At 37.0% G+C, this 26,737-nt stretch overlaps 2 protein-coding genes across 5 annotated transcripts in view; both read left to right on the top strand.

Annotated features, from left to right (window-relative positions):
• slc2a3b (solute carrier family 2 member 3b) overlaps positions 1 to 8,393 on the top strand; it is a 134,292-nt gene extending 125,899 nt beyond the window's left edge. For both annotated transcript variants that reach the window (XM_057833622.1, XM_057833621.1), the window contains exons 7-10: positions 1,407 to 1,511; positions 1,598 to 1,699; positions 5,640 to 5,843; positions 5,929 to 8,393. In XM_057833622.1, the coding sequence (XP_057689605.1) occupies positions 1,407 to 1,511; positions 1,598 to 1,699; positions 5,640 to 5,843; positions 5,929 to 6,189 (672 nt within the window). In that variant the 3' untranslated portion in view covers positions 6,190 to 8,393. The remainder of the gene's footprint in view (positions 1 to 1,406; positions 1,512 to 1,597; positions 1,700 to 5,639; positions 5,844 to 5,928) is intronic.
• An 11,805-nt stretch (positions 8,394 to 20,198) lies between these two features.
• Positions 20,199 to 26,737, top strand: part of ephb6 (eph receptor B6) — a 118,722-nt gene continuing 112,183 nt past the window's right edge. Inside the window, exon 1 of one of the 3 annotated variants that reach the window (XM_057833618.1) lies at positions 20,199 to 20,999. In XM_057833618.1, the coding sequence (XP_057689601.1) occupies positions 20,894 to 20,999 (106 nt within the window). In that variant the 5' untranslated portion in view covers positions 20,199 to 20,893. The remainder of the gene's footprint in view (positions 21,000 to 26,737) is intronic. The other 2 variants (XM_057833619.1, XM_057833617.1) reach the window with 2 other exon arrangements.

Below are 26,737 nucleotides of genomic sequence, written 5' to 3'. Positions count from 1 at the left end.
ATGTGGAAGGGCTCTGGGGTCTGCCTTCCATCCAAATGTATTGGACGTCTATCACCTTCAATGGCAGCCAATAAGCCCCGCAGACAATAAGCTAAACAAGTAATAAATCAATCATTTAAAGCAGCACTAGGCAACTTTTCAACCTTTATAAAATATTTTCATAACATTTGTGATATGTCGACTGACAACTAGGTGAATTACACCTCTTTTATATCTTGAGGGGGTCTGTATCGCTTTCACTCTCTTTAATTAACTTTGAGGAGGGTGGCAGAAACCCTGCCAAACACAAAAAAAACTACAAATGTGCTGACTGCTTTACGGCATACTCAACTTCTTCCTTTACCCATTCATTATAAAGTCGATACGAACGCTTTCACGCGAATTCTGCAAAGATGGCAGAGCAACCAAAGAGACAAAACATTTTGTCTGAGGAGGGAAAAAAAGCCTGGCTTTCACTCGCTGGCGTGACGGGAAATAATACATTTTAAGATTTGTAAAGCAAACAAGTTTTCATTCCTGAAATAACCTCATTTTGGTTTGCTAATATTGCACTTTCAAAACAGCATTAAATACGAATACAAAATAAAATTCCTGAGTGTTTCTTCAAACTATGCAGAATTGCTCTTTCATGTATCAAGAGCAATAAATGCATTCAAAACTAAATTAAAATGCCTGATCTTAGCCTCAAATGGTATTAAATATAAATAAATAAATGAGGATCTACGTACAACAAAAGAACAGTAAAAAACAAAACTGCTAAATATACTTCTAAACTAAATAACGAATGAATAAACAAAAATACTGGCTCAAATTTAAACATACCTTATGTTGGTCTTAACAGGGGGCAGCTGGTTTCAGTCATGTTAGAAGAGTTATGGCATATTCACTGTTGCCACTAGAGGGCAGTGTATTCACCCAAATCAATAAATCTGAATGCAACACTTTCAAAACAACCCATTACAACATCACTATGATTTAACGAATCTTCGAAGCAGCAAAATTTGATTCGAAGATTTTTTCTAATCGAATTACTCGAATTAATTGATTAAATGTTGCAGCACTAATTTGATCAGCTTTTAAGTTGTCACTGCAGTAAAGCAAATAAATACTAGTACCTATTGCAATTTCTTTGCAAGTATTGCTTTTTTTAAGATGTGCATTGACTTTGTATGACACAATACAGTGGTGTGTGGAGTTATTATTAATAAAAACACTGTGGATATTTATTTATTTGTGACTTTGTGCTGTAGTACTAGGGTGAGGGGTTCATCATCAGACATTTTATCTTTGCACACAAAAAGGAGTTGAAGCGGACATGTTTGTTTATCACATTTTCCTGCCAGATCACCATTCACCTAAATTGCAAAAATATTGAATACTAACTTTGAACTTTTTTGTTTGTTTAGGTATTTTACTACTCCACGGGTATCTTTAAAACAGCTGGGGTAACTCAACCCATCTACGCCACTATTGGTGCCGGAGTGGTCAACACTGTGTTCACTGTCGTATCCGTGAGTGTCAAACTATGGCATTTTTATTCCCTTTTTGTTTTTTTTCTGTTCTCAGATATTTTACAGCTTTGTTCTTATACTTTTAGCTCTTCCTGGTTGAAAAGGCAGGCCGAAGGACGTTACACCTGATAGGATTGGGTGGAATGGCCATTTCTGCTCTCGTTATGACCATCTCCCTCTCTCTGGTGGTGAGTGACGTGCACGAATCCATCTTTTTTCAAAACAATTATAAAATATTTTCATAACATTTGTGATAATATGTTGACTCACAACTCGTTGAATGACACCTCTTATATATCTTGGGAGGGTCTGTATCGCTTTCACCGGCATTAATTAACTTTGAGGAGGGTGGCAGGAACCCTGCCACAGACAAAAAAACTACAAATGTGCTGACTGGTTTACGAGATACGTCACTTCCCTCTTTCCTCGTTCATTCCAAAGATGGAAGTCGATGCTTTCGTGCGAATTCTGTAACGATGGCAGAGCAACAAAAGAGACAAAAAGTTTTGTCTGAGGAGGAAAATGAAAGGGAAGCTACCAGGATATACAGAATAAACATTGGCCCGGCTTTCACTCGCTGGCGTGAAGCCCCTCCTCCAGCGCTGATGAGTTCCGGTGGGGTGGAGGGGTTAGCCACACGGTTGCTAATCGTCATATGCTATTGTTTAGTCACAACTGGATTCATTATCAAATTACTTTTCATCCTTCACGCAGCCATTGAAAACAGAAATGTTGTTTAATCCATCTGCAGGCGACCGCCATGATTTTACGACACAATGCGGATGTGCATTGGTCCTCATTGGAAACGCAGCCTGCTGTAAGACAAAACACTACCGCTTTTGTCCACCGGCGTCACTAAATCTACCAAATATGAAAAGTTAGCAAGTGTTGCTTTAATATTACTTTTTTTTTTTTTTTAACAAAAATCGTCTCTTGCTCTTCAGAGTTAAAGGTCTTAAAACCCTTTAAGGCCGATGTACAGTGATCCCTCCCTACTTCGCGCCCTCAGTCCATCGCAGATTTTTTTTCAATTAAAAAAATGAAATAAAATACTGATGAGCTGTCCCGAGCCGATCGCATAGTCTCACGCCCGCTCCCTCCCTCCCTCTCCCTGTTCTTTGTTCGTCGGAGAGTGAACTGGAGTTGATTATTAAAGTAAACGATGATTGACAGACTGTTAAGCTCTGATCTTGCCAGAGAGTCGGCCTTCAAAGGGCTGCATGTGTCAATCATCGTTTAACTTGTTAAACAGTTGCTGTGACAACTCATTGTGTGTAAGTGAGCAGCTGGAGCGGATTTGAGTAGACACTCAATGAAGCATTTAATAAAGACAAGCATTTTTATTTATTTATTTTTTTAATGGATTGAGCGTCTACACGGACCCAGGCTTCTGGGACCTTGTGCTTTGGTCAGATGAGACCAAGATTGAGCTTTTTGGCAACAAACACTCTAAGTGGGTCTGGCGTGCCACGAAAGATGCGCATGCTGAAAAGCACCTCATACCCACTGTGAAGTATGGGGGTGGGTCAGTGATGCTGTGGGGCTGTTTCGCTTCCAAAGGCCCTGGGAACCTTGTTAGGGTGCATGGCATCATGAAAGCTTGAAATACCAGGACATTTTAAATCAAAATCTGTTGCCCTCTGCCCGAAAGCTGAAGATGGGTCATCACTGGGTCTTTCAGCAAGACAATGACCCTAAACATATGGCCAAATCTACACAGAAATGGTTCACCAGACACAAAATCAAGCTTGTGAAACATTATAGGAGAAGATTAGGTGCTGTTTTGTTGGCAAAAGGGAGTTGTACAAAGTATTAACACCAGGGGTGGTAATAATTGTGACACACATTATTTGATGTCAAATAATTATTTCTTTATGTGGGATTTTTTCCCCACTGAATAAATGCACTTGTATTGAAGGTTGGATTTTTCTCTTTTTTTTCCATTAAGGTCCCATATTATTTGAATAAAAAAATTATTAGAAGCTAAAAAACACATCTTAACCAGGGGTGCCAATAATTATGGAGGGCACTGTATATATATATACAGTGCTGCTCAAAAGTTTGTGAACCCCCTCAACATTTTGGAATTTTCTATTATTTCAACCTGATTTCCTAATCAATCAATTCAGTAGTTTTTTGTTTTGTTTTTTTAACAGTTGTGTTGTCGAGACTAAATTAAAAAGAGTTTTCATCAACTGATGTAGGTGCAAAATTGAACTGTTTGGTCACAACCAAAACCGCCATGTCTGGCGAAAAGTCAACACTGCATACCACCAAAAGAACCTTCTCCCAACAGTGAAGCATGGAGGTGGGAATGTCAAGATCTGGGCTTGCTTTTCATCCTCAGGACCTGGACAACTCCACATAGTCCAGGAAATCATGAATTCTGAGGAATATTGTCAAATACTAGAACATAACCTGACGCCATCTTTTTTGAAGTTAAAGCTTGGCAGAAGGTGGATCATGCAACATGATAATGATCCAAAGCATTCCAGCAATACAACCAAGGAATGGCTGAAAAAGAAGAAGATTCGTGTTCTGGACTGGCCCAGTCAAAGTCCTGACCTAAATCCCATTGAAATGCTGTGGCGGGACCTGAAGCGAGCAGTTCATGCCAGACGCCCATCAAACCTCTCTCAACTGACTGCGTTCTGCAAGGAAGAATGGGCAAAAATCCCCCAAAGTAGATGTGAGAGGCTGATTAGTCACTACAGAAACCGTTTGGTTGAGGTAATCTCTGCAAAAGGAGGCGCAATATCCTATTAACTGAAGGGGTTCACATACTTTTGCACACATGATATCTGAGTTTTTCTTAAATCAACCACTTTTGTTAAATAAAGAATGACAATATAACTATTTCTTTTGTTTCAGTCCATTATTTGGAATGTCAGTATTGTGGATTTGGGTATAACTTAACATTTAATAAGGTTATTTTAGTTTTTTTTACAAAAAATCTGACCATCGCTGTGGGGTTCACAAACTTTCGAGCAGCACTGTATATATATATATATATATATATATATATATATATATATATATATATATATATATATATATATATATATATTAGGGCTGTCAAACGATTAAAATTTTTAATCGAGTTAATTACAGCTTAAAAATTAATTAATCGTAATTAATCGCAATTAATCGCAATTCAAACCATTTATAAAATATGCCATATTTTTCTGTAAATTATATATATATTCTGTAAAATAAATTGTTGGAATGGAAAGATAAGACACGAGATGGAAATATACATTCAACATACGGTATATAAGGACTGTAGTGGGCATTTCACTCTACTGTCATTTAAATCTGTCTATGCTGTCCTCACTCCGAAGCGTCTACTTTTTCCAAAGCTAGACAGCTAGTGAACGACGCCATAATAATCAGACTTCTTTCTTTTTCATCTGATTTATTTATAAAATGGCCTCAAACCATTGTCCTCTTTAGACCGTCGTAAAACTACCAAAAAAAAGTACACAAGCATTGCATTAGCAACAACGTTAGCTTAGCACGCTATACAGGTTCACAAAACATAAACAAAAAGCGTCTCATACAAAAAATATAACATTTCGCTTTCTAACATAATATGTGCATTATTTACAACAAGCATACTTACGGACAAATCTTGTCGAAGGATCATATAAGCACAACATTACAACGTAGGCGTCAGCCCGAGACGTCCTGCAGCCATATTGAACTGGCAAGACAACAATAAACCGTGTCGCAAAGCGACCACAAGAGTTCGCTGTTAGCACAAAAAGCCTTGCTGTAAAACTTACCAAAAGGCAGAATACTGTCTGAGCGGGACATGTGCGTTAATTGCGTCAAATATTTTAACGTGATTAATTAAAAAAATTAATTACCGCGCGTTAACACGATAATTTTGACAGCCCTTCTTTTCAAATTCAAACAGGAAAACAGTAAATATTCTCTTTTAAAAAATCCAATTAAAATCAATTCCGACTCTTGAAACGATTTATTTAATTTTATTTAGGATTCATGAAGTCAATGTACATGATTTACTTTCGCAGGCCACTCAAAATTAAGTGACTGGCCGGATCTGGCCTCAAGCTGGTAGTTCGACACCTCTGTTTACATAAATTTTGCTCTTCATCCAAACAGAAATCAACCCCGTCTCTGAGCTACTTGGCCATCGTGGCAGTGTTTGCCTTCGTTGCCAGTTTTGAGATGGGCCCCGGTCCGATCCCTTGGTTCATCGTGGCCGAGCTGTTCTCCCAGGGGCCTCGACCAGCCGCCATGGCCGTTTCGGGTTTCTCCAACTGGACCGCCAACTTCATCGTTGGCCTCAGTTTCCCTAAACTGGAGGTACGCATCCACATACAAATGTCACTGTTGGTTCTCCAAATTATGCCCTACCTAAAGTACATATTGAGCTCTCTGTTTCTTCTAGGAAGTCTGCGGTCCTTATGTGTTCATTATCTTCATGGTATTGCTCATCATCTTTTTCATCTTCACCTTCCTGCGAGTCCCCGAGACCAAAGGAAGGACCTTTGACGACATCGCTCAAGCGTTCGCCGCCAACGCCGCCAAGTCCTCCGGCTCCCCCTTGCCCGAAGCGGCGGTGGTGGACCTGCCCGGCAGCAAAGAACCTCAACCCATGTCCCCGTCGGAAAAAGTCCCCATGGTGGATCTTCCTGAGGACCATCCGTGAAAGAAGTCATTTGATGAGGGCGTGGTTAGAAAAGGTCAGTGTGATATTGTCACATATGAGACTTTGTAGTACAAAACAAATCACATTAAACAGGGTATTTTTTTCCCCGCTTAGAAATACCAAAATAATTAACCGAGGTCCTTGTAAGCCTGCTTAAAAGTTTGTTGACATTCCTTGCATACTGCCTCCTTTTTAAGAGGATCAACTTGTGTTCAGTGTTAAGACCCCCCTGGCCATCAGCTGCCTTAAAAGGTTGCCGGATTTGAGCTTTCAGATATTGAGGTCAAGCTCGGGAAAAGCTAGTCTGACCCCAAAAACACTGTTGGTGCGGGTTCCCCTTCAATCTCCAGGTCATTTGTCGCATCCTGCAGCAAAGGAACTTTCTCATGTGTGTTTTTGTATATACTCTATGTGGCTGTGTGTGTGTGTTTTGAACTTGGCTGCTCAAGAAGAAACTCAAGTTGTGTGGACGTCTACTGCAGATGAGAAACTTGATTGTACAACAATGATGTGTACTATAGAAGAGTTCCAAAAGATCGATTATTACTTGCATCGCGATTCAACATGTGACGATTCAATTACGATTCATAAAGGTTAATAAAACGATGATTTTCCCTCATAACTTTATGGCAGCTACTCGGAACAGAACGAAATTCAAGACACGTCTGTCGCCCGGGCACTGTTAACGGGCACACCTACGTTATGATGGATGCTGCCTGAGAAAGAGATTCACTCCTTTTTAAAAGACTGGAAAATAAATTTGTGTATGAGACACGCAGGTACAGAAGCGCGACCCGGCGTTTTGTGCACAAGTTATTTTTTAGAGCAAGAGGGGACGAGAGATACTTCGTTGCTCCTTGTCTTTTAGATGTCCAGCAGTAGCATTTCAATTGAAAAATGTCCTGAGTGTGTTGCTAAGACCCGTGTGCACCTATAAGAGGTGAGTACACGAACCTTCTTCTACTGTTTAGCCTTTATTGTTGTTGTTTTTGAGATGTTACTAGTTAGCACCGGGCGCTAAGCTAATTAGCTAATTCACTAATGTGTATTTCATATGCAGAACGTGTAAAACCATGATTAAGTACAGCAGTAACACTACAAACATGCGAAATAGTACAGAAATCTGTGAAAACAAAGTAGGCTATATTGGTTAAAGGAAGTCTTATTTCTAAAGACACTTTGTTTCCAGAAAATGTGGAATTCATTCCACCTGTGTAAATTTTATTGTATTGTTGAGAGAAATAAGCACTCCCTTTAAAATGGTTGATGTTTTTGCACTTTCTTGTTAAAAATAAATAAATAAATAAATAAATAAATAAAACAGCAGCTTAAGGGCAGCTTTTTGTTGTATGGGCATGTTTCCATCGTTCCTGTTGAATCATTAGGATATTTTAAATAAATAATGGACATAAATTTGTTTGGCTACTGTATTAATTAGTAATGCACGATACATTGATAATCGTGATAATCGCGACAACCGTGATCATCGTTCAATAATCGAATCGTAGCACCCTGAATTGTAATCGAATCGTATCGTGGGGTGCCTAAGATGGTACACCCCTAGTGTACTAGTTGTTTTCAGCTATTCGCTGACAGTTTGTATTGAATCTGTTTGCAGTTTTTCCCAGTCAAAAAAAGGAGAATGATTGTTTTCGAATGCATTCCATTTGCCGTTTTTTGTGCTCGGGCCAAAGCAGTAACAGTATCGTTTTAGCGCCACCTGGTGGCCTCATGGAGCTTTAGTGAGTTGTGGAGCTTCATTTAGACACATGTCTAATACCACCAAATATATGTAGACTGGTTGGGCAAACCATAATACGTGGGTTATTCCCAGAGGTGGGTAGAGTAGCCAAAAATTTTACTCAAGTGAGAGTAGCGTTACTTCAAAATAATATTACCCGTGTAAAAGTAAAAGTAGTCGTTCAAAAAATGTACTCAATTACAAGTAAACAAGTATTTGGTAAAAAGAATGCTCAAGTAAAGAGTAACATTGTGAGTAACTGCTCATTTTTTTGTTGGATTTTTTGTGTGTGTTTTTTTTTTAAAACAATGGTATATTTTTCTGAGCACAAATTTTTCTATATGGACTGTTGTTATAATGATACTGTAAAATAACCCATGACTTAACCACATTAAGTCAAGGAAATACGAAAAAAGAAAAAAATAAATCAATGAATCCCGACGAGAGAAAAAACAAAACAAAACACATAAAACAAGCATTATTCGTCCAAAGAGCAGGACTGCCCTCCAGTGGAGAAACTAGTTCCGAGTTCTTTCATAATTACTATTTTGAAATTAAAAGGATCATAGGATCAAGGGGGTCGTGTTATATTCGCGGTCTAGACATTATACCCATTCACGACGCTAGATGAACGCCAGATATCATTGAAGCGATGTTCTGTTATGACAGATCTCAGCTTCTAGTTTAACCAGTTTGCATTATTTTATTGCAATGTTTTTCCTTATTCGATTTTTTTTCAAGACTACCGTTACAGTTAGACTTCACTTTGATGGTTAATGCAGTTATTACAATTTTGTTGTTTTATCACATTAGATTGGTTTATTTACATTTCAAAAACCAGAAGCCATTCATTTACGAATGTGAGTGCACTTTAGTTTACATATTTTAATGTTCAGATATTAAGATTTGAATGAGGCAAAATAACATGCTTTTTCCTCTCAAATATATTGTTATAATCATTTGTTTCACATGTACTGTAATTATTTTCTGTATAAAAATTAATTTGGTGTTCAGAAAGTATTTTATCAAACTTGAGTCTTGAAAAAGAGGGGGTCGTCTTATAATCAGGGCAGTCTTATATTCGGGCCAATACGGTAATCAATGAACAAGTTAGACCGAATAATCGAGTAATCTGATAAGGAACATAAAAAAAATTCAAATACCTGTGCTGAGCCTCAACAGTATGAAAAATAAATGAGGATCTGAGTACAACAAAGGAACAATTGGCTAATTTACATAGCAAACGTCCGCTAGCTTGAATGCTATAAAATGCTTAAAAAAAACTAGCTCAAACAAAAATTTAGCTTATGTTGGTCTTAACAGGGAGCAGCTGGATTCATCCATGTGAAATGAGTTCTGTCATATTTACTGTCGCCACTAGAGGGCAGTGTATCCACCCTAATCAATAAAACTAAATTCAAACACTTTTAAAAACAAACCATTGCAACGCCACTTTAATGAAACGAATGCTCTAAGCAGAAAATTTAATTCCAATCTTTTTTCTGATCGAATTGCTCAAGTTAATCGATCAATCGTTGCAGCACTAATCTTATTAATATGACATATAATACAGGTTTTTGGACAGTTTTTTTTTAGGTTCAGGGGGTAACTTGGGGTGCTTAAAGGGTTAAATCTGGCTTACGCAGAAATGCGGGTCACATCGCTAGCCAAGGAATGGAACTCATTCGTAATCGGGGACTACCTGTATTTTATCCACGTTTTTACAATTTGTAAGAGGTATTTGATGTGTCTAACATCTATGGCTGGTTTTGGTCATTTAGAAAACGTCAATTAAAAAAAAAGATGCAATAATAATTGATTATTCAGTATATTTGCATTGTTATGCACTGCATATATACTGTATATTTTTAATCATAAATGTTTCATTCATTTTGAATAAGATTTTGACATTTTTATGCTTAGCATAGAAAAGTTACAAATAACTGGAATGACCCTCAGAGTTCGAGCAATGTTTTGAATCTTTGGTTTTGTTTTGTTTGTGTAACATCACGTTACCTTTTGCTCAAATTCTTTAGAACTCATTGATGGTCGTAGACGTCCAATCCATGGAAACTGTCAGCCAAAATGAATTGGACGTCTATGACCGTCAATGGCACTGAAAGGGTTAATATTGTCTATGATGGTTAAACAGATGACATACTAACAGTCAATTTAGATACACAGTAATGTATGTATGTAAATCTGAATTGGATGAATAAAGATTTGCCGGTTGATGCCAGAAGAGGGCGGCAAAGCAATACTTTTATATCGTATGGGGCTTGAGCCGGAGGACAAAAATAAATGAGTCTCAACCAGAAACTCAAAGTCTACTGATTTAAAATCATAACAGAGATGTCACATGTCACTGAAGAGAGCCAATAAAAACACTAGCAACTCGTATTTATTTCAGTAGTTTGGACACACACAAAAATGAGCATTTGCTTGTTTTTAATGCTGCTGCAGCATCATTAACAGCAATTTGCAGAGTGGCGTTACATTTGCACTTTGCCCTGACAGGCTTTTGTGGTTGCTGTCTGCTGCTTTGCATCATATTAATCTACTGCAAGCATTCTGCCAATTTATTCGATACTTTCAGATGAAATTTACCCTGCAACATCTTTTTGTAGGAAGATGGCCATCTAATTTTATTTAGGGATACCTAATATGTTGATAAGAGTGTATGTATATTTGTTAAAAGTTCAAATTTGTCACTTTTCATGCACTTGTTACTATACTGTTCCTGTATTCCACCATAAATGCCAGACTTTAATATGTATATTTTGCTGTGTTTGCATTTTTATATCGGTACAACAAAAGTGTTAAGTGGGCATCACATTGTTATGTTGCAATGAGACGCACATTTGAAAAGAATTAAAATGGAAATAAAGTAAGATGTGTTCAAAAAAAGAGACCACTGGTTATGAACTTTTTCTTTTTTTAATGCAACGAACAAATGTTTATCATCATGGATTATTAATGTGTATGCGTGGTCCTGTGAGTGTGTGTGACAGCGCCGCCTGCTCAGTAGAGCGACCCAAAACGGCAAATAAAGTAAAAAGCAACACAAAGTAGGTAGAGGGATGAAATATTCAATAAGAGCAAGAGTTAAAGTTTTCTGCCTTTTATGATTATGTTGATGTTTTTACAAAGAAGGCAGAATCGCGCTTAGTTGGGTCATGCAAGCTTTCAAAAGACATCTCTCTTAAATACACAGATTGGCCTAAAAGCTTTTCTAAGATTTTGATTTTGAAGAAAGCCTTCCTCTAATCCTCTTTATGATTCTGAATTACACAACTGAGTCAAACATTTTTTTCCATTATCTTTGTTTTTGCTTGGACCGTTCCCCAATCCATCCGTCAATGAATGCGTCAGTAGTCTGCAATGACTTGTCATGATTAGACTTTGGCAGAACGGGTGTACCACAGGGATCACAATTGGATCTATTACTTTTAGCATGATAAATCGATGTTTTTATGTATATATTTTTGACATTCTGGGCTTTACAGCATTATTAAACATAGGCGGAGTTTGACTTTTGGGGCAGGGGAGGCACAATGTGTTGATGAACCAGAAACGCAGTGTCAGCAATAAAATTCACTTACAAGAATATTTATAAAAGGTTGACAATGAGCGTTTTTTGTTTCCCATCATTCATGAGGTGAATTCTAAATCCGGCTGCTTAGGCAATGCTTTTCGCCAAGATCGTCATCCATTGAATATGGTAGGCCCGCCGGTGTCGTGCCAATGTAGTTACCTTAGTATCCATATGGAGCCATATGGAGGTATATATTTGTGTCTATTATTCAATCAAAAAATGTTGCTTCAATTAAAAAAAAGTCATAAAAAATAATGTGTTTGAATGTAAAAAAAAATTGAAACTCAAAAAAATGCATGTGAAAGCTATTTTTCTTTGATTTCTTTTTTTTTTTTTTTTTTTTTTTTTTTTGAATCAACTTTTTGATTGAAGTAATGTTCATTTGTGTTTGGGCCACATTTTGGCTAGGACATTTTTGTCTTTATTATTCAATCAAAAAATAAGTTGCTTAAAAAAATATATATTTTCAACAAGAAAAACCACATCAATCAAAAAAAGAAAAAAGTCAATCACGGACAAATGTTTTGAATGCGAAAAAATATTTGAGATTAAAAAATTTGCATTTGAACACTTAATTTTTCATCGAAAAACTTTTCTTTGATTGAAGCAATCCTTTTTGTGTTTGGGCCATATTAAAGGTAGGACATTTGTGTCAAAATTTAATGCCAAAAAAGTTGCTTCAATTACCAAAAAAAAAAAAAAAAAATATATATATATATATATATATATATATATATATATATACAGTGCCTTGCAAAAGTATTCGGCCCCCTTGAACCTTCCAACCTTTCGCCACATTTCAGGCTTCAAACATAAAGATATAAAATTTTAATTTTTTGTTAACAATCAACAACAAGTGGGACACAATCGTGAAGTGGAACAAAATTTATTGAATAATTCAAACTTTTTTAACAAATAAAAAACTGAAAAGTGGGGCGTGAAATATTATTCGGCCCCATTGCGTTAATACTTTGTAGCACCACCTTTTGCTCCAATTACAGCTGCAAGTCGCTTGGGGTATGTTTCTATCAGTTTTGCACATCGAGAGACTGACATTCTTGCCCATTCTTCCTTGCAAAACAGCTCGAGCTCAGTGAGGTTGGATGGTGAGTGTTTGTGAACAGCAGTCTTCAGCTCTTTCCACAGATTCTCGATTGGATTCAGGTCTGGACTGTGACTTGGCCATTCTAACACCTGGATACGTTTATTTTTGAACCATTCCATTGTAGATTTGGCTTTATGTTTTGGATCATTGTCCTGTTGGAAGATAAATCTCCGTCCCAGTCTCAGGTCTTGTGCTGATACCAACAGGTTTTCTTCCAGAATGTTCCTGTATTTGGCTGCATCCATCTTCCCGTCAATTTTAACCATCTTCCCTGTCCCTGCTGAAGAAAAGCAGGCCCAAACCATGATGCTGCCACCACCATGTTTGACAGTGGGGATGGTGTGTTCAGGGTGATGAGCTGTGTTGCTTTTACGCCAAACATATCGTTTTGCATTGTGGCCAAAAAGTTCAATTTTGGTTTCATCTGACCAGAGCACCTTCTTCCACATGTTTGGTGTGTCTCCCAGGTGGCTTGTGGCAAACTTTAAACGAGACTTTTTATGGATATCTTTGAAAAATGGCTTTCTTCTTGCCACTCTTCCATAAAGGCCAGATTTGTGCAGTGTACGACTGATTGTTGTCCTATGGACAGACTCTCCCACCTAAGCTGTAGATCTCTGCAGTTCATCCAGAGTGATCATGGGCCTCTTGGCTGCATCTCTGATCAGTTTTCTCCTTGTTTGAGAAGAAAGTTTGGAAGGACGGCCGGGTCTTGGTAGATTTGCAGTGGTCTGATGCTCCTTCCATTTCAATATGATGGCTTGCACAGTGCTCCTTGAGATGTTTAAAGCTTGGGAAATCTTTTTGTATCCAAATCCGGCTTTAAACTTCTCCACAACAGTATCTCGCACCTGCCTGGTGTGTTCCTTGGTTTTCATAATGCTCTCTGCACTTTAAACAGAACCCTGAGACCATCACAGAGCAGGTGCATTTATACGGAGACTTGATTACACACAGGTGGATTCTATTTATCATCGTCGGTCATTTAGGACAACATTGGATCATTCAGAGATCCTCACTGAACTTCTGGAGTGAGTTTGCTGCACTGAAAGTAAAGGGGCCGAATAATATTGCACGCCCCACTTTTCAGTTTTTTATTTGTTAAAAAAGTTTAAATTATCCAATAAATGTTGTTCCACTTCACGATTGTGTCCCACTTGTTGATTCTTGACAAAAAAATTAAATTTCATATCTTTATGTTTGAAGCCTGAAATGTGGCGAAAGGTTGCAAGATTCAAGGGGGCCGAATATTTTTGCAAGGCACTGTATATATATATGTATATATATATATATATATATATATGTATATATATATATATATATATATATATATATATATATATATATATATATATATATACAGTATTTTCAATAAAAGAAAAAAATCATTGGAAAAATAAAATTGCCCTCCCCTAATTTTTATTATTATTATTTTTAATTGTATGCAAAGCAAATGACTGTCTAAGTTGCTAGTCACATGATCTGTTCGAAATATAATTTTGACCCATTATAAAAATATATTTGTTCATTTCATTCACTTTGTTGCGGTTTTATTGCTTTACAACTTTTATACGTAAAGGAAAGTCAATTATATGTGTAGAGGCTTGGAAATTTAAAAGTAAAACACCCCCTACAATTGTTTTTTTTTCTTCTTTCTTTCTTCGTGTTAAATTACTTAACTTTGAAATATTTTGATGCTAACGTGAGCTATGAGTTAAATGTAATTCCTACGTTGGCCAGTGGATGGCGCATGTTGCGCTCTGACGGGGAAGAGTGGAGGCACCACAGCGGAAGAAATTACTTCTCCTTTGCTGCTTTGGAGTAAAAGTATAAACGGCGTGTAGCTCAACTCATGTCCTCTACTCTGTCATCACAGGTTGGTTAAAACTGCATTAATCTGTTTAGCATATATTATCACTGTTAGGAAGGGTTTAGGATGATAATATACGGTGTGAAAAGAAAAAAAAAACGATGTTTGTTGAGCGTTTTTGAGTCAAACGGGATGGTGTTGTATGCTAACCTGCGGAGTTTACGGCCTAGCGTAGGAAGAAGATGATGTAGCATATCCCAGCGGAAACCAGTTGGTACATGTTAAAAACGGTTACTACATAGAGTGTAAAAACGGTTGTTACATACAGATTTATTAAGAATCTCCAATGTATAAATATGCGCCCGATGTTGAATTTTAAAGCAATGTACACATTTTATTGTGTATTTATATATTCAAAAATGCGAATGGTTGAATTTTTTTATGGCCATTTGGACTTTTGGAGGCCATTTCTTTTGTTATCTTCTGTTATGTTCACGTATATGTAAAAAAATTACTTTTCCTTTGCTGTGGAGTAAAAACAGCTTGTAGCTCAACTCATGTCCTCTACTTAGTCACAGGGCCGGCCCAGGCCATTTAGGGGCCCTAAGCAAAATAATGCCAAGGGGCCCATATTTTTGGCACACCATTTCGTTACAGTGTACTGTGAAACCCATAAATGCAATCCAACCCATACGTCCATATTTTGTATATTAATCAGATTTTGTTGCACTGCATACTTCAAAAAATAAAGCAAACTGTAGTAAACAAAATAGAATATGAATTAAACAATTGCCAGATTGTGGGCCACCCTAGTGGTCAGGCGCCCTAAGCAGCTGCATAGTCTGTGTATAGGCTGGGCCGGCCCTGCTCTGTCATCACAGATCGTCACACTACAAGCCGAATTGGTTCACCTAATTTGCCCTCTGAACCCCAGAGGGGCAACATATGCAATGACACTTTTCGGCCACCAGGGGGGCCTGGCCCCCCCTTAGAACCCGGAAGTGGTGCGCAGTGATGGGCAGACAGCAGCGGGCAGGCAGATAACCATCTTGCTGTCTTTGATATCGCCTGCCCTTTTTGTTCATTATTGTTGGCTCAGTGTTCACTCATGAGCGCAGGTATGTGTTTGTCTGTGACAGACGTGCATAGGCTGGGCGCCGGTGTCGCCCCATGGGACAATTGTGAAATACGGAATAAACTGTGTTCCGTATTGGTTCGATACATAACACAACTTTTAATTCCCAATTACGGAAAGATTCCGTATGTCAATGGACGGGTGGCAAGCCTAAATCACCACCAGGTTAAATACTAGAGCAAAAATCAAACTCCTAATTTGTTCAGAGTCCTAATATGTAGTGAAGTAAAGTCTATGTACACAGACATCAATTTTATTTGCTTCACAAGTCGACCCCTCCATCAGTAAAACCCATAGACAACCTCCTATAAGTCAAGCAATTCACTCAATAATAATCAATTTTCAACTTAAATACCCATATTTAGGAGCCCGGGGCCCCCTTGGCTGGCTGGGAATGGGGCCATCTAACTATGTCGAGCCGGAGGGCAAACATCTCCCTTGCAAGAGTCCACTCAAGTCTTCCTCATTGCAGTGAACTGGGGCATGAAAAGGGCCCTGTCAACAAGCTGCAATGCTGCGGGGTGACCAGCGAGTGGCGTGCGACGCCCAGACCTCGGCCTGAGGTCTTAAAGGGACAAGCCAGCTTTTTCATGTGCACCCTAGAGGAAAGAATTTTTTTTTTTTTTTAATTCATCACCCTGCCATTGACAGGGATTTTTTTTAATTCATAAAGAAATGTTTTGTATAATTTAAAAAAAAAAGGGGGTGGCAAATATTCAATTTTTTTATGATTTCATTGAACTTTTGTCAATCCGTAAATAATCTAATTTAATTTTATGTAAATTATTTTGATAAATATATGTGTATATTAGGACTGTCAAACGATTAAAATTTTTAATCGAGTTAATCACAGCTTAAAAATTAATTCATCGTAATTAATCGCAATTCAAACCTTCTATTAAATATGCCATATTTTTCCTGTAAATTATTGTTGGAATGGAAAGATAAGACACAAGACGGATATATACATTCAACATACTGTACATAAGTACTGTATTTGTTTATTATAACAATAAATCAACAAGTGAGCATTAACATTATTAAAATTCTGTTAACGTGATCCATGGATAGAAAGACTTGTAGTTCTTAAAAAATAAATGTTAGTAAAAGTTATAGAAATTTTATAATAAAACCCCTCTTAAATTTTTCGTTTTAATAAAGTTTGTAAAATTTTCAATCAAAAAATAAACTAGTAGCTCGCCGTTGTTGATATAATTGATGTAATGATGGTGCTGAAACCCATAAAATCAGTCGCACCCAAGCGCCAGCAGAGGGCGGCAAAACACCAAAAAACACAAGTAACAAATGGAAATGACACTTTGCTGTCATTTTAAACTGTTTGAGCGGGGAATGTGCGTTAAATGCGTCAACATTTTTTTTAACATGATTAATTTAAAATTTTAATTAATGCCTGTTAACGCGATAATTTTGACAGCCCTAGTGTATATATATATATTTTTAGTAATTTTTCATTTATTCATCGTCCGTACAACTTATCCTTGTGATTGTTGCGGAGGTGTTTAAGCATATCCTAGCTAGCTAACGGGGTTTTTCCTCAACAGTTAATATTCTCTTCATTCCAATTTTATTTATTTCAAAATATGTTTTTTTTTTAAATGCTGTGAAAACAAAAAAGGGGGAAAAAATGAAAATAATATGATTTATTAAAAAAAACTGATTATTTAATTATTTTTAATTATAATAATAAAAAAGTAAATGATAACGTTTCAATGCTGTTGACAAATGATCGCTCCCAGCCTCTCCCAGTTAAAATGAATTAGACATCTATTGCTGTCAATGGCAGCCAATGAGTTAAGACATTGTAAAAACAGAATTTCATGTTTCTGATTTCTAATAGTGGAGAAAAACGTAAATAAAAACCAGTATTTGCAGGAAGTGCATGTAAACACGGGTGGGGTATTTTATCAATGCTGGCACTGTTTCAGCCAATCAAATGCAAGTGTCTCAAATGACTCGTTATATCATCAATAGCCAATATCACATGTACTTGTGTATCAAATATCACGCTCATAACCAGTGTTATTTTTTGTGTTTAAACATTATTTTCTCCAATATCAGAATATCAAATCAATATCAAAATTCAGCAATTTCAAATCATACTTCAATACTTTGAAAAACTCTTCACACGAAAGTTATTTATACTGAGTCGTTTCTGTCCCATTAACTCTTGACTGCCATTGACTGGGAGGGCTTCCAGCAAAGCTCAAATGGATTGGATGTCTATTGCTGTCGATGGCTGTATATTTAACTACGATGATGCTTTGCTGTTGTAGATACTGATCTAGCAGGTCACTTCCTGTTAATTTGGGGAGATTTCGGGTACATGTCCTGTTGATATCAGGTCACTTCCTGTGGATTTGGGGACAATATCAGGTCACCTCCTCATACCTGTCAAGTTGTACCGTTTCGGCGTAATTTTTACAAGCGAGCAATGATTTTTAAATGTGTACCCCATACGTTCAAAATCTGTACGTTTTTCGTGCATTACGTTTTTTTTTCTCCGTTCGGATTTTGTCACCGTTTCAGCAACGAGACAATGTGCGTTACTATGCGTTATGCGATGCTAGGCTAGGTGGCTCCGATATTATCTGACTATAGCCAACAGCCTACGATCTACGCCTAGATATCACATGCATATAGAATTACATACGAAATGACAGACTCGGCAGCGTTGGTAGACAGCCACCATTTTAAAGCAGCTGACTTCTCAGAAAGGCTCTGTTGTAGTGAACCTTCTTAGCTAACCTAAGTAACTTTTTATCTAAAATACTCCTAAATCGACAAAATCTTGACTTGAATCTATCTTTAAATGACGAAACAGTTTTAAAACTTTCACGTCGAAAAAGCAGACAAAGGGTAACTAATGCAAAAACGGGAGCAATTTTAACAACTTTCACGGCTGATCCACAGCATTAAAGGACTTCCAAACATAGCAAAGGTTACTATGTTTTTTGTTGTTGTTGTTGTTGTTTTTTTTTTTTAATGGAAAAAAAAACATGAACTGTAACACCAGTTACTTTGCCAAGTAACTAATTACTCTTACATTCAGGTAACTGAGTTACTAAATAACTTTTTGGGAGAAGTAATTTGTAACTGTAATTAATTACTTTTTAATAGTAAGATTAACAACACTGGTCATAAAGATAAATTCTGCAGAATGAAAAGTGACGAAAGCGGAGATTTTATTCTGCCAATTTGTTGCCGAACACAATTTGCCCGCAACTATTGCTGATTACTTCTCAGAATTAGCAAAAGAAATGTTCCCTGACTCAAAGATTGCATCGGTAAGTTGATTTTATCAATTGACCTTGTTAATTTATAATTGGACACACTAACGAACTACCTTCAAGTCAAACTGAATTGCAAGCTGAAATTCCATGAAGTGCAGCCATCAAAAGACATGATAGAAATTGCCAAAAGTGCTACATTATTATTATGAATAAATGAATGAAATTTTATTGTCATCATCATCGGTATCATTGACAATCATTGACAATTACAAAATGTGATAGGATTTGCCTGAAGGAACCGAAGAAGACAAAGGCGGACGGGAGGAAGCATATGCTTATCAGTTTCCCGTCCCCCATACAATTAAAGATGCACATTAGACATGGTACATACAGTACGTCAAAATATTATTATTATAATTATAGTTATATTATTTTATAATTATAGTTATAACAAAAGTCCCTGTTAAATTTTAGTAATCATAATGTCGCTGAAGATATTGATTGTTCTTTGATTGCACCAGATTATATGTGACAATACAGTATTACCAATAAATTCATATTATTTAAAAAAAATAAAGTTTTTATTTTTGTTTCATATTGCACGCTATATACAACGTTGTAAGACGAGTCACCAATTTGTAAGGGCATACGTCACTATTTGTAAGCTTGCCAACGGCCTCGGGTTGACAGGTATGCCTCCTGTTGATTTGGGGACATTTCAGGGACACGTCCTGTTGCATGGCTGTCAATGGCATCGACTTACTCGGGAGCCAGTTTAATGTCAACGGGCTGTAATGTTAAGTTTTTGGTCAAAAATCACAACCACACAGGTTTTCTGCCATTGACAATGAATAGGAAATTTGGATGTACATGGCCGCAAATTCTGTATATAACTTTTATGCCCCTTACCGTCCTGGAATTTTTTATGTGTAAATTATTTGATTTGGTCAAAAGTTCCAGTACTCGATACATTTTTGAAAAAAAAAAAAAGGGGGGGGGGGGTCATTGGAAAAATTCCCTGCGTTGCACAAAAATTTTGGTCATTTTGATATTTGATCGGTGACAGTCGGTCAAACGGTTTGGGCTGTGCGACGCGCCGTAGAAACGCCATTAATAAATATATATATATATATATATATATATATACATTAGGGCTGCAAAACGATTAAAAATTTTAATCGCGTTAATTACAGCTTATAAATTAATTAATCGTAATTAATCGCAATTCAAACCATCTATGAAATATGCCATAGTTGTCTGTAAATTATTGTTGGAATGGAAAGATAAGACACAAGATGGATATATACATTCAACATACGGTACATAAGGACTGTATTTGTTTATTATAACAATAAATCAACAAGATGGCATTAACATTATTAACATTCTGTTAAAGCGATCCATGGATTAGAAAGACTTGTAGTTCTTAAAAGATAAATGTTAGTACAAGAAATTTTATATTAAAACCACCCTTAATGTTTTCGTTTTAATAAAATTTGTGAAATTTTCAATCAAAAAATAAACTAGTAGCCCGCCACTGTTGATGTCAATAATTACTTACACAATGCTCATGGGTGCTGAAGCCTATAAAATCAGTCGCACCCAAGCGCCAGCAGAGGGAGGCAAAACTCCATAAAACGCAATTAACAAGTGGGCATTTCACTGTACTGTCATTTAAATCTGTCTGAGCAGGGCATGTGCGTTAATTGCGTCAAATATTTTAACGTGATTAATTTTAAAAATTAATTACCGCCCGTTAACGTGATAATTTTGACAGCCCTAATATATATATATACAGTATATATACTTTCTTTGCTTTGCAAAGCCCCATCTCATAAAAATGTGTATTATACAAATGTTAGTGACACCACAACAAGCTCCCGCTAGTTTTTTCCCCATAAAAATGTCATTTTGTTTACATATGCTTATTTTATGCTTTGTAATTATTATTGCTCCCTTCCTCTCATCCATTCATCCTCCTTTTGCGCCTGATAAAGGGAACAGACTCCTCCTCCCCCCTCCCTCGCTTTCTACACACACACACACCTCCCTCTTTCTCACTCTTTCATGCTGTCTCCCTCCCTGGGCTGCTGTCAGTGTCACTCTGTAGTGGAGATGTGGAGCGTCTTTCTGTCCCTCTGTCTATTACTCCGGCCCAATTCAGCTGAGGAAGGTAAGGAAGTAACTTTTTTTTTTTTTTTTTAATTTTCATTTCACTCATTTTCTTAATTTTTTTTGTTTTTCATAATTGATTGTAACGGTGTGGGTTCAAAATACTGATTTTGGCTATTTAAGAAGTCATCTGTGGGAATTCAGGAAGTACTCACCTTGTGTCAATGTTGTGTTTAGTGTCTGGTGCATGTCAGGGCCTATCGCAAACAAAAGAATTTGAAAACACAAATGAATAACAAGTTGTGTAAGCCACTTCACCCTCACTCGTCTACGTCCCCCCTCAGGCCAGATCACCCTTAAACCCCACCTCCTACCCTTTGGCACTCACAAGCACAGACCCTTGCCCCCCCTGTCTCCACACTTTAGCCGGGATGGCGGCAAATGGTGTGTCGGGAAAGAGCAAGAGATTGTTTAGATGAGAGTGGGAAGGCTGGAGAGATTTCAGCGATAGTCTATAATGAGTCAGATAGCATCTGCCCGTGTGTGTGTATGTGCATCTGGGTGTTTCGTAGGAGAGACACCTGTTCAAAATTCATTTCATTTTATCTTCTTGTATGTTTTAATTTAACTCCCATGTCATTTTAATGTCACATCGAACCAGCACTTTACAACGAAATTGTTGAGCTACAGAGTCAAACTGTTTTTCCCCTCTATTTCAGTTCTACAGATTTTTTAGCCTTGCTAAAACCAAGGCCATGTACGCACTTGGGCTTTCAGGCATGAGTTGACCCTCCCCCGCTATAGAAGTACCTCGCGCTGATATTCCACCAGTCCCTTTCTGCAGCAACTGCTACAGTGCGTGGGTCCACTTGTGGGACATTTGTTTAATAGGTGAAGGTCAGCAGGCTGTGGTTTGTCAATCCTAAAAGATGCCTGTATTTAATATACCGTATTTTTCAGACTATGTCACACCTGAATATAATTTATACTAGCCAAAAAATGCACATTGAAGAGGAAACTAGCGTGCCATACAGGCTGAGGTCTGAGACTAAGAGCAGGCACTTCGGTTTACGTTTAGTGGTATGGACAATACTACCGTAATGCAGATAATGCAAACAATGATCCAAATAAGGGACAGTTAGCTTGACTTTGTTATTCCTTGTGGAGGCCTGCCTGACCGCAGTATTTTTGCACGTTAGCAAATATAATTAGGGCTGTCAAAATTACCGCGTTAACGGGCTGTAGTTAATTTTTTAAAATTAATCACGTTAAAATATTTGACGCAATTAACTCACATGCCCTGCTCAAACAGATTCAAATGACAGCACAGTGTCATGTCCACTTGTTACTTGTGTTTTTTGTCTTCCTCTGCTGGCGTTTTGGTGCGACTGATTTTATGGTTTTAAGCACCATGAGCATTGTGTAATTATTGAAATCAACAAGGACGAGCTACTAGTTTGTTTTTTGATTGAAAATTTTACAAATTTTATTAAAATGAAAACATTAAGAGGGGTTTTAATATAAAATTTCTATAAGTTGTACTAACATTTATCTTTTAAGAACTACAAGTCTTTCTATCCATGGATCGCTTTAACACAAAGTTAATGTTAATGCCATCTTGTTGATTTATTGTTATAATAAACAAACACAGTACTTATGTACAGTATGTTGACTGTATTTATCCGTTTTGTGTCTTATCTTTCCATTCCAACAATAATTTACAGAAAAATATGGCATATTTTATAGATGGTTTGAATTGCGATGAATTACGATTAATTAATGTTTAAGCTTTGATTAACTCGATTAAAAATTTTAATCATTTGACAGCCCTAAATTTAATATAATGCTAACTCTGATGCAGGCCGGACTTTCAGTAGCAAAATTAGTGGTGTTTCCCCCACTTCCACAACACTGACGTCTTTTTACATGACTTACAGTGGCTGCTGCTGGCCAAAAAAAAAAAAAATAATAATATCCCCCCTCTCTGAAGGGGGCGTAGGAGGCGGCATGTTGTCAACATAAATCTGTTGGGGCTATGTGAGTATGTGTGTCTTTGTGGTAGGATGGGGGGTCCTTCAACTCATTGGCCTACCAAACATTCGTTTGGGGGGGGGGGGGTACCGGCATATTCGGCAAGTGAAAAGGGATAAATGTAAGTCCGAACATAATGAAAATATTTCACTTAATCATGATAGGGTCTATTCTACCATTACAACATATGGGAAGACAATCTAAATTACCTATATAACTGAAATCACTATCTAATGCAAATAAAGTTGCTTAAAAGTTGGTGGGGACAATTTGAGCATCCTGAAAAGTTGGTAGTATTATGTCCCTACCGTCCCTATGCAAACCTACGCCCTTGCACTCCACCATCTGAACTTTCCGAGGCGCATGACGTGGACGAAAGGTGCACTCATTGATTGGACAAATAGAAGAGGAAATACCTCCCTCTTGGGTGGGGAGGGAGCGTGGTGTGTAACAGCGTGGTGCTGTGATACTGTATGAAATAATAAAGTGTAATTAGTTTGTTTTGTTTTTTTAATGACTTTTATTTTGTATGTGTCATTTTTTGGTGACTGGTCAACTGACTGGGAGGGGGTGCACATTCAGCAAGTGAAAAGGGGTAAATGTAAGTCTGAATATAATGAAAATAATTCACTTAATAATGGTAGGGTCTATTTTATCATTACGACATATGGGAAGACAATCAAAATTGCCTCTATAACTGAACTCTTTATGTATATAATGCAAATAAGATTGCCTAAAAGTTGGTGGGGACCATTTGAGCATGCTATGTCCCTACCGTCCCTACGCAAATCTACGCCCTTGAGCAGGCATGTGAGGCGTATACATCCCCTAGAATATACTGTATGTCCCAAATTTAGTTGTGATCTATCCATGAATAACTGAGAAATAGATAGAAAATGGTAGTATACACAGCCCCAACAACATGAGCAGTGGCTTGACAGGCATATATTCTGTAAAAACATATACAGTCCCTGACAAAAGTCTTGTCACTTATCCATTTTGTTGAAACAATTGCTAATAACCTGACTTTTAATTATTCAATTGGTTTCAGAAATGGCTCATATGAACGCTAAGACCCTCCCAAATGATGTTGAATGTACAAAAATATATTTGTTTCACTGAAAAAAGATTAATCATTTCATGAAGACATAAAGGTCAGATTTTGGCAAGACAAAAGTTTTGTCAACTACAGAAAGTAGTGTGAAAATTGAACAAAAATACTTCAAATACGAAAATATGTTACATAACATAAGCGAATTTAGTAGTGGTGCTGTGAGATCCAGATTTAATATTTTGTATGACTTCCATGGGCTTCGGCAAGGATTCATACAATTTATTGATGAAGTCATCAGGAACATCGAAGAAAGCAGTCTTGCATGCCTCCCAGAGTTCATCAACATTCTTGGGTTTCATCTTCCATGCTTCCTCTTTCATCCTACCCCAGGCATGCTCAATGGTGTTCATGTCTTGTGACTGTGCTGGCCAGTCCTGGAGGATTTTGATCTTCTTTGCCTTGAGGAACTTTGTGGTAGAGATTGAAGTATGCGATGGAGCACCATCCTGCTGCAGAATTGGTCCCTTTTTATGGTTAGGAATGTAAGAGGCAGCTAAGATCTGTTGATATTTCAGACTATTTATGTTGCCATACACCTTGCAGATCTCTCGCACACCCCATACTGGATGTAACCCCAGACCATGATTTTGCCACCACCAAACCTCACTGCTTTCTGAGTGAATCTCTGATCCATGCGGGCTCCAGTAGGTCTCCTGCAATATTTGCGGCGACTGTGGTGTAATTCAATGGAAGATTCATCTGAAAAATCCACCTTTTGCCACTTTTCCAGCGTCCATCCTTTTGACAGGCTGTGGACCTTTACAACGGCCACACGTTTTTTTTTTTTTTTTCTGCACCCTGAGAGATAAATAGTCTGAAATATCAACAAATCTTAGCTGCTTCTAACATTCCTAACCTTCCAAGCGAACCTAAGTAACTTTTTATCTAAAATGCTCCTAAATCGGCAAAATTTAACTTAAATCTATCTTTAAATGATGAAACAGTTTTAAAACGTACACAATGTCGAAAGTGAACAGAAGGGAACTAATGCAAAAACGGGAGCAATTTTAACAACTTTAACGGTTGATTCACAACATTAAATGACTTTCACACATAGCAAAGGTTACTATCTAGTTATCGCTATTTCCGTAATACCCCTGTGTCTAGTTAAGTTTAGGGTAAAGAATTGGGCTAGGGCCAATTTTCCCAAAAACCCTTTAAACTTCACATTGTGTGACCTTTTTTTTTTTTTTTTTTTTTTTTTTTTTTTTTGAGAAAAAAAACATGAAAATTATCACCAGTTACTTTGCCAAGTAACTAATTACTCTTACATTCAGGTAACTGAGTTACTAACGCATTTACTATTTGGGAGAAGTAATTTTTAACTGTAATTAATTACTTTTTTAAAGTAAGATTAACAACACTGATCGTTGTTACAAGCACAAGAATGTTTGTAAATGGCGGTTATTTCGTGCTGAACTGGAAACAACAGTCTGAGGGGACCAATCACGGTACATTTGCGTCACGTCTCCACGAATTTGGTTGCGCTGCATGTCAGGCTACGGCATAACTCAGCCTTAAGAGCGCATGTACACACGAAGAATAACATATTTGCGCACATGAAGAGCAAATTTGCTCTCACGAAGTCACGTAGACGAGTGAGAGGGGAAAGATTACAGCTTAGCTTGCTGTTTAGCCAGGAGTTAGCTAGGTCTTGGCGAGGAGAGTACAATGACGTATAATAAATGTTGTTGGATACTAGTTATTTTTAAATTTAGGGGATATTTAGGGGTAATTAAAGGGTTAAATCTGACTCACGCGGAAATTCACGTTACGTCGCCAGCGTAGGAATGGAACTTTTTGTAACCTGCAGACTACCTGCAAAGAGCATACTCTGAAGGTGTTTCACAGGGATCACTGTTAGGATCCTTGAAATTAGATTTTTGGTAACACTTTATAATAACTATTTAATAGATCATTAGTAAACTGTTAATAAATGATTTATTGTTGACTTTTTAAATGTTTGTGAAGCATTTATAATGATGCTTTATGGAATAAATGACTTGTTAACTGTATGTCAATCATTTATACTTACACTTTATAAATTAGTAATATACCATTAACAAGCTATTAGTAATTTATTGATTAATGGCTTATTCAGTATTACCGTATTGGCCCGAATATAAGACGGCCCTGATTATAAGACGACCACCTCTTTTTCAAGACTCAAGTTTGAAAAAAGACTTTTTGAACACCAAATTAATTTTCATACAGAAAATAATTACAGCACATCTGAAACAAATGATTATAACAATATATTTGAGAGAAAATGCATGTTATTTTGCCTCATTCAAATATTAATATCTGAACATTTAAATATGTAAACTGAAGTGCAATCACATTCGTAAATGAATGGCTTCTGGTTTTACAATCTATTGTGATAAAACAACAAAATTGCAATAACTGCATTAACCATCAAAGTGAAGTTTAACTGTAACTGTAGTCTTGAAACTCTGAATAAGGAAAAACATTGCAATAAAATAATGCAAACTGGTTAAACTTGAGAGTAGCTGAGATCTATCATGACAGAACATCAACAATGATATCTGGCGCCATCTAGCGTCGTGAATGGGTATAATGTCTAGCCCGCGAATATAAGACGACCCCCACTTTTTCAGTCTTATTTAAATGCAAAAAACACTGTCTTATATTCT

Source organism: Corythoichthys intestinalis, chromosome 4, assembly GCF_030265065.1.
Source record: "Corythoichthys intestinalis isolate RoL2023-P3 chromosome 4, ASM3026506v1, whole genome shotgun sequence".
Taxonomy (NCBI): Eukaryota; Metazoa; Chordata; class Actinopteri; order Syngnathiformes; family Syngnathidae; genus Corythoichthys; species Corythoichthys intestinalis.
Note: the sequence above shows the minus strand (reverse complement) of the source record. Positions and strands in the feature narration are given on the sequence as shown.